We start from the raw sequence: 15,000 nt of genomic DNA, 5'->3' as shown, positions 1-15,000 counted from the left end.
ATAGTGCTGACATATGCCTTCACAGTGCTGTTGAGGTTGAGAGCCGAGGTGAAACTCCTCAACGATCTGCCACTCAGCATATGACTCCCACGTGTAAGGACCATCGCTCTCATTGGTTGTTGTTCGGATCCGTCTAATGGGTTGTAGATCCTCATTGGTTGCTGTTCGGATCCGTCTAATTGGTTCTAGATCCTCATTGGTTGCTGTTCGGATCCATCTAATTGGTTCTAGATCCTCATTGGTTAGTGTTCGGATGCGTCTAATGGGTTCTAGATCCTCATTGGTTAGTGTTCGGATGCGTCTAATGGGTTGTAGATCCTCATTGGTCCGTGCTCGGATCTGTTTAATGGGTTCTAAATCTTCATTGGTTGTTGTTCGGATCCTTGTAATGGGTTCTATATCATCAATGGTTATTGTTGGGATCCCCTCAATGGGTTCTACACCTTCATTGGTGGTTGGGATCCCCTCAATGGGTTCTACACCTTCATTGGTGGTTGGCATCCCCTCAATGGGTTCTACATCCTCATTGGTTATTGTTGGGATCCCCTCAACGGGTTCTACACCTTCATTGGTTGTTGCTGAGATCCCCTCAATGGGTTCTACATCCTCATTGGTTATTGTTGGGATCCCCTCAATGGGTTCTACACCTTCATTGGTTGTTGCTGAGATCCCCTCAATGGGTTCTACATCCTTATTGGTGGTTGGGATCCCCTCAATGGGTTCTACATCCTCATTGGTTGTTGGAATCCATTCCATTGGCTCTCTCCTCCATTCCTCTCCATCCCAGCTCTCCAGTGTCTCTGGCACGACTTCTTCACCCTCCTCTGGAAAATAAGCACATTGGAGATCCTATTAAATTACTGGATGGGCCATATCATAAACCCTCAAAGTTCCAAGGAGGAATCCAAACCAGTCTAATTGGAATGAATAGGTCGTTATCAATAAAACGTCACAATACGGTGCCGAGCTTACAATTTGGCTGCAAGGAGACCCCCGGCTCTGCTAAAACCATTGACAACTATATGCCGTTTCACGGGATTGTTAAATAAATGTTAGCACTATTTTGTTTTAATAACGTCTCCTCTTTAAGAGCCTAGTTCTATCATCAGAGTTATACAGTAACTGCATGCTTTTCATGATCAGTAAACACCAATTGATCATGTAATTTCAGATACGTGAAGGTAGCATATCCATTTTGGATGTAGCTAGCTAGCTAAGCAAACAACGTGTCATTTAGCTTGCTTCATCGGAGATTACACTTTTGGAAAGAGCATGACATGGACAAGTCCTCGTCCTGGTAAAAGTTGTCAGTCGGACTACTTGTCATCACCACTATAGATGGAAAGCAAATCAAACACTATTTGGATATTAGCCGTCTAGTTTATCCCCTGAAAGTTAGCTGGTTAACTAGCCGTCTAGTTTATCCCCTGAAAGTTAGCTGGTTAACTAGCCATCTAGTTAATCCCCTGAAAGTTAGCTTGTTAACTAGCCATATTTACGTGAACTGTTACCTAGCTAGCCAATTTGATGTGATCCATCAATCAATGTTGCCTATCATGTCTGTCAGCAGCAATCGTGATTAAACACTCTTAAAAAACAAATGTTGAAAAGGGGATGTTAGCTAAATTCGCTAGGTCTACGCCTTCATTGGTTGTTGGGATCCCCTCAATGGGTTCTACATAAAAAGTACATTAGGTCTACCTACCACTATACGTTTAGCCAACTGTACAAAGTTTCTACCAGCAGCTAGCAAAGTTAACATTACCAGCTAACTGTACAAAGTTTCTACCAGTAGCTAGCCAAGTTAACATTACCAGCTAACTGTACAAAGTTTCTACCAGTAGCTAGCCAAGTTAACATTACCAGCTAACTGTACAAAGTTTCTACCAGTAGCTAGCCAAGTTAACATTACCAGCTAACTGTACAAAGTTTCTACCAGTAGCTAGCAAAGTTAACATTACCAGTTAACTGTACAAAGTTTCTACCAGTAGCTAGCAAAGTTAACATTACCAGCTAACTGTACAAAGTTTCTACCAGTAGCTAGCAAAGTTAACATTACCAGCTAACTGTACAAAGTTTCTACCAGTAGCTAGCAGAGTAAACATTACCAGCTAACTGTACAAAGTTTCTACCAGTAGCTAGCAAAGTTAACATTACCAGCTAACTGTACAAAGTTTCTACCAGTAGCTAGCAGAGTAAACATTACCAGCTAACTGTACAAAGTTTCTACCAGTAGCTAGCAGAGTAAACATTACCAGCTAACTGTACATCGGAAAATGCGCCCTTCTGCTGCTTGACAGGCAGAGCCCACAAAGGATGGGAAATGAACCTAAACCACTTATACTGGTCTGGTATAGTTCACTTTTATTTGATAAAAATCACTCAAATATCCAATTAATGGTGGCATATTGAGAGATATTGTGAGGCTACCGTTACATTATCTGAAATGACAAGATCAATTGAGGTTTCCTGATCATGAAAAGCATGCAGGTCTTTGCTGTAGTGCCCCACTGTAGCTCAGTTGGTAGAGCATGGCGCTTGCAACGCCAGGGTTGTGGGTTTGATTCCCACGGGGGGCCAGTATGTAAAAATGTGTGTACTCTACTGTAAGTCGCTCTGGATAAGAGCGTCTGCTAAATGACGTAAATGTAGTGTAGCCTATAACTCTGTTGATCATAGAACCGTCACTCGAATACTAGTGGACCCTCTAAACCCCGTCCTTCACGGGGAAATTATAGCAAACCTCGCACTGGGAAGGACCGACAGTGAAAGCAAAGATACGAGTAGCTTAAAACCAAAAAGGTAGTACATGCAGGCAAGAGCGTAGGCTAAATATATGCAATAGGATTCGTTGCTGGGAAAGTTTAACGGGAAACGATGTTTGCATTCGTTTTCAAATATTTTAATCATTGAGCTCGCTTTAAAAATGATTTGATTACAAGTTTTGGGGTTTTGCTTTTTATGTCTTATTTTTTGTTTACAATTCTATACATTTTGCTTTCAATTGTTTGGTTTTGATTTCAACATCCATTATTTCACCCGTCCTCGAAACTGTTTACATTCTCAACTTTATTTTTCATGTTCACGATTTATTTTATTTTGAATACAATACATATGGCGTGAAATTGACCCCATACAGAGACCACTATGATTATTTTTGTCTGCCTCTAAGGGGAAAGTAATGCAAAAGTAACTGAAAGTAATCAAATTACGTTAGTGTGTGTGTAAACCAAAAGTTACTTTACTGATTACAATTTCTGACAGGTAACTAGAAAGTAACCTACCCAACCTAATAGCTACTGTAATATCTAAAGCATTATACAGACAATTAAACTAGGGAATTTTGTTAGAGACAACTGATATTTGTTTTTCACTTAAGCAAAGGGCTTCATTGATATAACAAATGTATATTTCCAATCTCCTGCGCGCTCACACAGTTGACGGATTCAAGGAGACCTGCGCACACGTGTTTGTAGACATGACTGTAGTGGGCTTCCTATTCTATTATCATGGCGGATCTCTCATGTAGCGCAACACATAACAAACGTAGTCAGCAATTATGATGCATATGGGTCACATTCGACTTCATTTAAAATCCTAGGACCGATCAGTGAAGAATGAACACTAATAAATGTTGATTTACCTGTTGACTCGACACGGGATAGTATTTGTTCTTCTTCGTTTCGCGTCTCATTGTCGTCCTTTTCAGTTTCCAAAATAGTGTCGTCATCAACCTTCCTTCTTCTTTTACCTCTCTCTGTCTGTATGTATCTGTATATGATGAGTGCGGCCCATACAGACATCATGGTAATAATAGCCAACACCACTGCAATCATCCAATCATTCATACAATACAACGCAGTTAAATCCCCTGCACGTCTTTCAAAAACGACGGTTTTACTTTTTTTGATCGTCATTTTTGCAGCCTCTGTCACGGATAGGAAAGAGCGAATATTGGCTATGGGCGCGGATTCCAACAAGCTGTGCGTGTTTCTCCACCAGCCGCGTTCCGAATGACCTCTTGTTGCGGCACGCACACATATCTCAGATCTGCAATCAAGTGAGCCCACTGCCAATACGCTGACTGAATCACAGGGTCCCGCTATGCATGCACGGTGACGGTACACGGTGTTGAAAGAATCAAGCAGACTCGGATAAAAACACCCCTCAATTAGCCTGTGTGTTAAAACCAAATTATAAAACATGACTCAAACAACAATACAATAAATTGCATAATGATTTTGTGCTACACTGATTACGATGTATGGAAATGAATGCTTTGTGATACACATTTTGCTGATTTAAAAAAAAACATAATCTTAGATTGGCTCACACGTAGGCCTAGTGGTGGTGGTGTTTGGTGCTGGAGTTAGTGTTTTTTATACATCTTTATTTAACTAGGAAAGTCAGTTAAGAACAAATTATTATTTACAATGATGGCCTACCAAAAAGCAAAAGACCTGTGGGGATGGGGGCTGGGATTAAAAATATATATTTTTTATTACAAAACACATCACAATAAGAGAGACAACAACACTACATACAGACAGACCTAAGACAACAACATAGCAAGGCACAACACATGACAACACAGCATGGTAGCAACACAACATGACAACAACATGGTAGCAGCACAAAACAGGGTACAAACATTATTGGGCACAGTCAACAGCACAAAGGTCAAGAAGGTAGAGACAACAATACATCACACAAAGCAGCCACAACTGTCAGTAAGAGTGTCCATGATTGAGTCTTTGAATGAAGAGATGCAGATAAAACGGTCCAGTTTGAGTGTTTGTTGCAGCTCGTTCCAGTCGCTAGCTGCAGCGAACTGAAAAGACGAGCGACCCAGGGATGTGTGTGCTTTGGGGACCTTTAACAGAATGTGACTGGTAGAACGGGTGTTGTATGTGGAGGGTGAGGGCTGCAGTAGATATCTCAGATAGGGGGGAGTGAACGGGTGTTGTATGTGGAGGATGAGGGCTGCAGTAGGTATCTCAGATAGGGGGGAGTGAGGCCTAAGAGGGTTTTATAAATAAGCATCAACCAGTGGGTCTTGCGACGGGTATACAGAGATGACCAGTTTACAGAGGAGTATAGAGTGAAGTGATGTGTCCTATAAGGAGCGTTGGAGGCAAATCTAATGGCCGAATGGTAAAGAACATCTAGCTGCTCGAGAGCACCCTTACCTGCCGATCTATAAATTACGTCTCTGTACTCTAACATGGGTAGGATAGTCATCTGAATCAGGGTTAGTTTGGCAGCTGGGGTGAAAGAGGAGTGATTACGATAGAGGAAACCAAGTCTAGATTTAATTTTAGCCTGCAGCTTTGATATGTGCTGAGAGAAGGAAAGTGAACTGTCTTGCCATACTCCCAAGTACTTGTATGAGGTGTAGTGATGGTGTCTGGTTCTGTAAAAAGGCTTTATTAGGGTGTGGGTAGTATGGGAATTGGTTTTGAATAATCCAGTGTGATTGGGAGTTTATTGAAATACATGGCCATGTCAAATAATAGAAGTAAAATCTTTCCAACCTCAGAATTACTAATACTGTCAATGAAAAGTACATATTTGCTGCCATCTAGTGGTATAATGGCGTAGATCCCACAATTCATGTACTATTAGGCTACTGAAATGTCGAACGTACGTCAAACTGTATGTCGACGGCTTGACAGAAACGGTAGCAGAACGTGAATGTTGAACTTTTGTCGCATACATATACAGATGATGCTGCGTACTATTTTGCGCAAAACCACTGTCGGTGTGGTCGAAGCGTCATAAGTGCAACAGTCTATTCATTTGTTCAACTGCATTTTTTAACACTCTAAACAACTTGTTGCGTCAGTATCATGTGATAAAAAGACAAGAGTTTCTGTTTACTGGTAGCTTTGTGCTTGGTATATCACCCTCTGGCACATCCGGATTACTCTTGATGGGTCATTGTTGATGTTTAGGGCAGGGACATGGTGCTCTGTTAAAAAGCAGACTTGTTACCGTAGCGCAACACTCCTCCCATGGCAGCCAGGGGTCTAGATCTAGAATATGTAGAACATGAATAGGTCATTAAATTGTGTTTATGCTAACTATGTGGGTTATAGATTTGTATTTATTTATTTCACCTTTATTTAACCAGGTAGGCAAGTTGAGAACAAGTTCTCATTTACAATTGCGACCTGGCCAAGATAAAGCAAAGCAGTTCGACACATACAACAACACAGAGTTACACATGGAGTAAAACAAACATACAGTCAATAACACAGTAGAAAAATATGTCTATATACAATGTGAGCAAATGAGGTGAGATAAGGGAGGTAAAGGCAAAAAGGCCATGGTGGCAAAGTAAATACAATATAGCAAGTAAAACACTGGAATGGTAGATTTGTAGTGGAAGAAAGTGCAAAGTAGAAATAGAAATAATGGGGTGCAAAGGAGCAAAATAAATAAATACAGTATGGGAATGAGGTAGATAGATGGGCTGTTTACAGATGGGCTATGTACAGGTGCAATGATCTGTGAGCTGCTCTGACAGCTGGTGCTTAAAGCTAGTGAGGGAGATATGAGTCTCCAGCTTCAGAGATTTTTGCAGTTCGTTCCAGTCATTGGCAGCAGAGAACTGGAAGGAAAGGCGACCAAAGGAGGGATTGGCTTTGGGGGTGACCAGTGAGGTATACCTGTTGGAGCGCGTGCTACGAGTGGGTGCTGCTATGGTGACCAGCGAGCTGAGATAAGGCGGGGCTTTACCAAGCAGAGACTTGTAGATGACCTGTAGCCAGTGGGTTTGGCGACGAGTATGAAGCGAGGGCCAACCAACGAGAATGTACAGGTCGCAGTGGTGGGTAGTGTATGGGGCTTTGGTGACAAAACGGATGGCACTGTGATAGACTGCATCCAATTTGTTGAGTAGAGTGTTGTTGTTGAGTAGAGTGTCGGCGATGTCATCTATTTTATAGATGACATCGCCAAAGTCGATGATCGGTAGGATAGTCAGTTTTACGAGGGTATGTTTGGCAGCATGAGTGAAGGATGCTTTGTTGCGATATAGGAACCCGATTCTAGATTTAATTTTGGATTGGAGATGCTTAATGTGAGTCTGGAAGGAGAGTTTACAGTCTAACCAGACACCTAGGTATTTGTAGTTGTCCACGTATTCTAAGTCAGAGCCGTCCAGAGTAGTGATGCTGGACGGACGGGCAGGTGTGGGAAGACCTACTTCAGAACATGAACAAAAGTTATATAAATCAGTGTCACTCAGATTAAATCTACGTTCAGGATTATGATAAATCCTATGAAAATTATAGTGGATGAGCTGGTTCTTTGAATAATTAATATTACCCCAAATTGAGGACCAATCCCACTCCAGTACAGTGTTTAAGAATATACACTGCTCAAAAAAATAAAGGGAACACTTAAACAACACAATGTAACTCCAAGTCAATCACACTTCTGTGAAATCAAACTGTCCACTTAGGAAGCAACACTGATTGACAATAAATTTCACATGCTGTTATGCAAACGGTATAGACAACAGGTGGAAATTATAGGCAATTAGCAAGACACCCCCAATAAAGGAGTGGTTCTGCAGGTGGTGACCACAGACCACTTCTCAGATCCTATGCTTCCTGGCTGATGTTTTGGTCACTTTTGAATGCTGGCGGTGCTTTCACTCTAGTGGTAGCATGAGATGGAGTCTACAACCCACACAAGTGGCTCAGGTAGTGCAGCTCATCCAGGATGGCACATCAATGCAAGCTGTGGCAAGAAGGTTTGCTGTGTCTGTCAGCGTAGTGTCCAGAGCATGGAGGCGCTACCAGGAGACAGGCCAGTACATCAGGAGACGTGGAGGAGGCCGTAGGAGGGCAACAACCCAGCAGCAGGACCGCTACCTCCGCCTTTGTGCAAGGAGGAGCAGGAGGAGCACTGCCAGAGCCCTGCAAAATGACCTCCAGCAGGCCACAAATGTGCATGTGTCTGCTCAAACGGTCAGAAACAGACTCCATGAGGGTGGTATGAGGGCCCGACGTCCACAGGTGGGGGTTGCGCTTACAGCCCAACACCGTGCAGGACGTTTGGCATTTGCCAGAGAACACCAAGATTGTCAAATTTGCCACTGGCACCCTGTGCTCTTCACAGATGAAAGCAGGTTCACACTGAGCACATGTGACAGACGTGACAGAGTCTGGAGACGCCGTGGAGAACGTTCTGCTGCCTGCAACATCCTCCAGCATGACCGGTTTGGCGGTGGGTCAGTCATGGTGTGGGGTGGCATTTCTTTGGGGGGCCGCACAGCCCTCCATGTGCTCACCAGAGGTAGCCTGACTGCCATTAGGTACCGAGATGAGATCCTCAGACCCCTTGTGAGACCATATGCTGGTGCGGTTGGCCCTGGGTACCTCCTAATGCAAGACAATGCTAGACCTCATGTGGCTGGAGTGTGTCAGCAGTTCCTGCAAGAGGAAGGCGTTGATGCTATGGAGGAGATCCCTCAGGAGACCATCCGCCACCTCATCAGGAGCATGCCAAGGCGTTGTAGGGAGGTCATACAGGCACGTGGAGGCCACACTCACTACTGAGCCTCATTTTGACTTGTTTTAAGGACATTACATCAAAGTTGGATCAGCCTGTAGTGTGGTTTTCCACTTTAATTTTGAGTGTGACTTCAAATCCAGACCTCCATGGGTTGATAAATTGGATTTCCATTGATTATTTTTGTGTGATTTTGTTGTCAGCACATTCAACTATGTAAAGAAAAAAGTATTTAATAAGATTATTTCATTCATTCAGATCTAGGATGTGTTATTTTAGTGTTCCCTTTATTTTTTTTGAGCAGTATATTTTTCCCAACTCTTGGACAGGCATGTGATATAATGAGGAATTCATGTTGTACATTGCAGATACAAGACCAAGGACCAGTCTGGCATCCCAAGGTACATCATAAGAACCACAAAAAAAACAGTGAGGGGAATATGATTCTTTTAAAATCTTGAAATGAACCATGACCTTGTGAATTACAAATATCTGACAGTACATGTATACCAGATCATCGGGGAAAGGTGAAGGGCATGGAACCAGACAGTAGGAAATTATTCCAAAGTCCGCAAGATTTCATGAAGATTGAGGAGTAGAAGTTATTGGATTTGCTGCCAAAACAATCAAGGAGCTTGATATAGACTCAATGTGAGACAGCAAATTTTTTTGCTTTGTCCCATAAAATGGAAGATCTTGCATTCTGATTGGGGAGCACAAAGCATTTTTTTTTACTATTTGCCAAGGCACATCGGAGGTAGGGTCTAGCCAGATTTTAAATGTTCTCATCTGAAAGTACTATAGCTTAAAGTTGGGGAAAGAAAGACGACCAGATTTCCTAGGACATTGTAGGGTAGTAGTGAGGCTTATTTTAGGATTCCTCCCGTTCCAAATAAGAACATTTTTTATGTTCTAAATAAAAAGAGTGAGGGGGGTGGCACTAGACATGCTTGAGGGACATTATGGATAAGAAGAGAAGAAACAGGTAAGTGATGAGGTACAGCTCCCTCCAGATCATGGTCCCCTGTAGGTCAAAGACAATAAGACAGTCATCTGTTCATCTAATCCAGTGGCTTTTCAAACCTCTCCTTGAGAGGAAAACCTCACCCACAGCTGTTTCCATGTATTTGAACTATTCCACAGCTAGCTCACCTGATTGAACTTGTCAAATAATCATCAAGCCCTTGAATAGGTGAATCAGGTGAGACGTTTTGAAACGTCTGGTGGTCCCCAAAGAGAGTTTTGAAAATCACTGGTCTAGTCCCACTATGACATCATCAACAGTAGCAGGTCCAGCTCTCTTCTGACTGGCAGAATTTCACAAGCTACTGATGTTTGTACCATAGAAATGGAATTACTAGAATTAATTAACTAGCATTACTATTTCTATGGTTCATACTTACAGGTGATTGGTCCGATAGTAAGGGTCTTGATCGGGACAGAGCAGGATACGGAGTGGATCTTCCTCCTTGAACAAGTCTGAGGGGGAAAGAGCAGGGGGAGTAAGAATCCTCGTTAACACCTTGTGCTAACATGTGGATTTCGTGAACTGATCAATATGATCCAATCAGTATCTGTATAGGAGACATTTTGGCTTGTTTATGAGTTGTGTGTGTTGTCTGTCAAGGGTTATTTTGACTTGTTTTCTACACTAGAGGGCACAATATGTTGGGGTCCTGGGTCACTGGTCACGTGTGTGTGTGTGTGTAGGTAGCACAGGTGACCAGGAAGGGTTAACACAGGTGACCAGGAAAGGTTAACACAGGTGACCAGGAAGGGTTAACACAGGTGACCAGGAAGGGTTAACACAGGTGACCAGGAAGGGTTAGCACAGGTGACCAGGAAGGGTTAGCACAGGTGACCAGAAAGGGTTAGCACAGGTGACCAGGAAGGGTTAGCACAGGTGACCAGGAAGGGTTAGCACAGGTGACCAGGAAGGGTTAGCACAGATGACCAGGAAGGGTTAGCACAGGTGACCAGGAAGGGTTAGCACAGGTGACCAGGAAGGGTTAGCACAGGTGACCAGGAAGGGTTAGCACAGGTGACCAGGAAGGGTTAGCACAGGTGACCAGGAAGGGTTAGCACAGGTGACCAGGAAGGGTTAGCACAGGTGACCAGGAAGGGTTAGCACAGGTGACCAGGAAGGGTTAGCACAGGTGACCAGGAAGGGTTAGCACAGGTGACCAGGAAGGGTTAGCACAGGTGACCAGGAAGGGTTAGCACAGGTGACCAGGAAGGGTTAGCACAGGTGACCAGGAAGGGTTAGCACAGGTGACCAGGAAGGGTTAACACAGGTGACCAGGAAGGGTTAACACAGGTGACCAGGAAGGGTTAACACAGGTGACCAGGAAGGGTTAGCACAGGTGACCAGGAAGTGTTAACACAATGTTACCAGGAAGGGTTAGCACAATGTTACCATAGACCCTACATGACTGAACATAATATGCATTTTCTCACCTTAAGGGTTTCCACAGCTGCCCGCCTTGATTCCAGGGGGTGCCACACTGTGTCCTCATATGCTCCTGGTGGGAGGAGCAGAGCTGGTCGGCCAGGTGAGCAGTGGAAGCATCCAGACCAATGGACTCCAGACCAGCCCTGCTGAGACCCACCTCTAGGAGGTTCTAACCCACACATCAGCGCTGGAGCCTCCATAGGTGGACTCGGTGTTGCCATGGCGGTAGTGACAGGAGCCAGGGTTGGTTTCTTTGTGGTGGTGTCAGGTGTTCAGGGGCGAGCTGTTGTTGTAGTTGGGGGTTCGGTGTCAGCATCAGGAGCTTTTGTAGGTTTATGTGTAGTTTATGTGTAGTGGTGGTGTAGTTTATGTGTAGTTTAGGTGTAGTGGTGGTGTAGTGGTGGTGTAGTTTAGGTGTAGTGGTGGTTGTTATAGTTTAGGTGTAGTGGTGGTGTAGTGGTGGTGTAGTTTAGGTGTAGTGGTGGTGTAGTTTAGGTGTAGTGGTGGTGTAGTTTAGGTGTAGTGGTGGTGTAGTGGTGGTGTAGTGGTGGTGTAGTTTAGGTGTAGTGGTGGTATAGTTTAGGTGTAGTGGTGGTGTAGTTTAGGTGTAGTGGTGGTGTAGTGGTGGTGTAGTGGTGGTGTAGTGGTGGTGTAGTTTAGGTGTAGTGGTGTTATAGTTTAGGTGTAGTGGTGGTGTAGTGGTGGTGTAGTTTAGGTGTAGTGGTGGTGTAGTTTAGGTGTAGTGGTGGTGTAGTTTAGGTGTAGTGGTGGTGTAGTTTAGGTGTAGTGGTGGTGTAGTTTAGGTGTAGTGGTGGTGTCTGGTCCTGGAGTTGTGGTGGTTTGTAGTAGTGGGTTCAGGGGTCGTCGTAGTTAAAGGGACATCGGACATGGCTGAAATGTGAGAGCTTTGCTTAAGAGCCAGTGTCACCTGTGTGTGTGTAACAGGACTCTTCTTACTGTACGTAGTGTTGAGAACAATCATCATGGACTTCAGCACGTAGCACCAGTCACAGATCTACTATCTGATAGGGAAACAGCACGGATAGCACGTCGTGCAAAGCAGCCAACACAGATCATTCTACTCTCTGCACGCACATGCTGGTTTGGCGCTTGTTGACTGGGGTAACCACAGTTACCAAAGATAATCCAAGTTTACCACAACAGGGCCAGGAGTTTTTCTCCAGGATCATGTGATCTGACCAGGGAAAACTTCCTGGCCCTAAATATAGCTCTAGTTAAACATCGTAATTCAAAAATAAAACTACCCAACTGTCATAATGAATCATACAACGCAAGAGCCATTACCCGAGCCATCTTCTGTCCACTGATGGACTGTATGAGCACGAACCATTACCCGAGCCATCTCCTGTCCACTGATGGACTGTACAGACAGGAACCATTACCTGAGCCATCTCCTGTCCACTGATGGACTGTACAGACAGGAACCATTACCTGAGCCATCTCCTGTCCACTGATGGACTGTACAGACAGGAACCATTACCCGAGCCATCTCCTGTCCACTGATGGACTGTACTAGACAGGAGCCATTACCCGAGCCATCTCCTGACTCCTGATGGACTGTATCAGCACGAACCATTACCCGAGCCATCTCCTGTCCACTGATGGACTGTATGAGCACGAACCATTACCCGAGCCATCTCCTGTCCACTGATGGACTGTATGAGCACGAACCATTACCCGAGCCATCTCCTGTCCACTGATGGACTGTATCAGCATCAGGAGTACAGAGCCCCTGAAGTCATCATCCTTCAGATCATAAATAAACCTGAAATAACACATTTTAAATGGCTCCCATAATTTCATGCACAATCAATTCTACTCAAATGAACTGCAAGAATTCTACACATTTAAAACAACATTACAGTAAGTCTTGAAGTTTCATGAGACGTTTTAGTAAAGAAACACGGACCACTCAGTCTTTCGGATGGGATGTTAAATGGGTGTCCTGACTCTCTGTGGTCACTAAAGATCCCATGGTACTTATTGTAGAGTAACGGTGTTAACCCTGGTGTCCTGACTCTCTGTGGTCACTAAAGATCCCATGGTACTTATTGTAGAGTAACGGTGTTAACCCCGGTGTCCTGGCTAAATGTCCAATCTGGCCCTCGTATCATCATGGCCACCTAATCATCCCCAGCTTCTAATTGGCTCATTCATCCCCCTCCTCTCCCCTGTAACTATTCCCCAGGTCGTTGCTCTAAATGAGAATGTGTTTTCAGTCAATTTACCAGGTAAAATAAGGGTTACATTTATTTTTTTATTTTTTTTATAAAGTGAGCTTGATTCCAAATCCCAGAATGTATACACAGGTAAAAGGGGAGAGTATATTACATAGCAGAATGTCAGGAACATTGACAATTGTGGGCTTTCATTATTAACTATTCGTCCATCAATCAAATTTCAAAAAGGCCTACAAGAAAGAACCCAGTTACAAAACTCAGTGAACTTTGAATAAAAAAATATATAAGTATGGCAAAATATGCTGTTTAATGAATGGCCAATTGAACATTATATACCATTTTGAAACTGAACCCTCAATTAAGCAATAATGCATGAGGAGGGTTGGTATATGACCAATGAGCTAAGGGCTGTTCTTCTACACGACGCAACGCGGAGTGCCTGGATACAACCCTTAGCTGTGGTATATTGGCCATATACCACAAACCCCGAGGTACCTTATTGCTATTATAAACGTAATTAGAGCAGTACAAATTAAATGTTTTGTCATACCCGTAGTATATGTTCTGATATACCACGGCTGTCAGCCAATCAGCATTCAGGGCTTGAACCACCCAGTTTATAGTATGTATTAGGACAGTGAAGCTAATCTTTTTTTTTTTATTGTTGCTCTCAACTATGGAGTGATGATGGCCTAAGATCTTCATGGGTCGCTGGGCCTAATGCTGTGTTCACCTGCTAGTCAGACCTAGGAGACTGTGACATTTCCGACATGGAAACTGGTGGTAGAAACATGAGCTCCGAGTTCCCCCACTTGAAATTACAAGAATCAACCAATAGGAAGTACTACGCAAATAAATGATGTTCATTTTAACTCTGAGGTTCCGAGTTTCTGATAGCACGTGAATGCGGCATACATTATTGATAGAGTGATATATTTCCCCCCAAAAAAACACACACTCGATAGCAATGATTTTTTGTTTCAATCATTGTTTAAATAAGTACAATTACATTTTTCACAAACCAATTTCATCCTTGAGATTCATGATCAATGCCCAACTGCAATATGAAATAACTTCCAAATGATCAAATTGACAATTTACTATACTTCAAGTCTAGACTAGGGCCTAGATTTAAATCAGATCTACATTAAACTGCATAGCATTTCATCAAGATTTAATCAGATCTACATTAAACTGCATAGCATATCATCTAGATTTAATCAGATCTACATTAAACTGCATAGCGTATCATTGCGATGTCGGAGGTGTAACTGGTATATGTTTTGTCGCTAACATTTTACCATAGTAAGTTAGAGGACTCTAAATGGATATAACCCTTTTTAGCATTTATATTTAAGGCTTCCACAATTTTAAAATAGTCAACTGGAATGACACACATTATTTAGTTTAAGACTTCAGCACTGCTGGTGCCAGTAAATCAACAATATATATATATATATATATATATATTATATTTTTTTTTTAACACAAAAAAAAGAAGAAAATTGACTACTTAAAAATTGTAGATGGCACAAATACAAAGATGAGTCCTCTATCTAACTCTATGCGTTTTCCTAGCTACATCATTTCACAACTCTTCACTGACAATTTTCCGATTCTTGTGTTCAATGTACTTATTACACATTTAAAAGCTAGTGATGTGTCAGAAACTATGATGACAGTAAGCCTAACCAACCTACATGTAATTTAAGTTAAAGTAAATCTAATAAAAGTAATAATTTAAAAAAAAAAATTTTTTTTTTTTTAAATGTAAGGGCCTGGAATGCCATAATCTGTTCTTCCATTGTCAGAACCTTGACATAA

At 42.8% G+C, this 15,000-nt stretch overlaps 2 protein-coding genes across 4 annotated transcripts in view; both read right to left on the bottom strand.

Moving 5' to 3' along the window:
• The window catches only part of LOC106572048 (uncharacterized), a 5,789-nt gene extending 1,599 nt beyond the window's left edge, over positions 1-4,190 (bottom strand). The window contains exons 1-2 of the mRNA XM_014145782.2: positions 3,644-4,190; positions 1-824 (exon numbers count right to left, since the gene is read on the bottom strand). The exon at positions 1-824 is cut by the window's left edge and continues 1,599 nt beyond it. Coding sequence (XP_014001257.2) covers positions 1-824; positions 3,644-3,917 — 1,098 coding nt within the window. The 5' untranslated portion in view covers positions 3,918-4,190. The remainder of the gene's footprint in view (positions 825-3,643) is intronic.
• Positions 4,191-14,144: 9,954 nt separating this feature from the next.
• Positions 14,145-15,000, bottom strand: part of LOC106572043 (E3 ubiquitin-protein ligase rnf213-alpha) — a 78,755-nt gene continuing 77,899 nt past the window's right edge. For all 3 annotated transcript variants that reach the window (XM_014145768.2, XM_045693885.1, XM_045693895.1), the window contains one exon: positions 14,145-15,000. This exon is cut by the window's right edge and continues 590 nt beyond it. The gene's annotated coding sequence lies outside the window, so the exon portion shown is untranslated.

This window comes from Salmo salar, chromosome ssa01, assembly GCF_905237065.1.
Source record: "Salmo salar chromosome ssa01, Ssal_v3.1, whole genome shotgun sequence".
NCBI classification, from domain to species: domain Eukaryota; kingdom Metazoa; phylum Chordata; class Actinopteri; order Salmoniformes; family Salmonidae; genus Salmo; species Salmo salar.
Note: the sequence above shows the minus strand (reverse complement) of the source record. Positions and strands in the feature narration are given on the sequence as shown.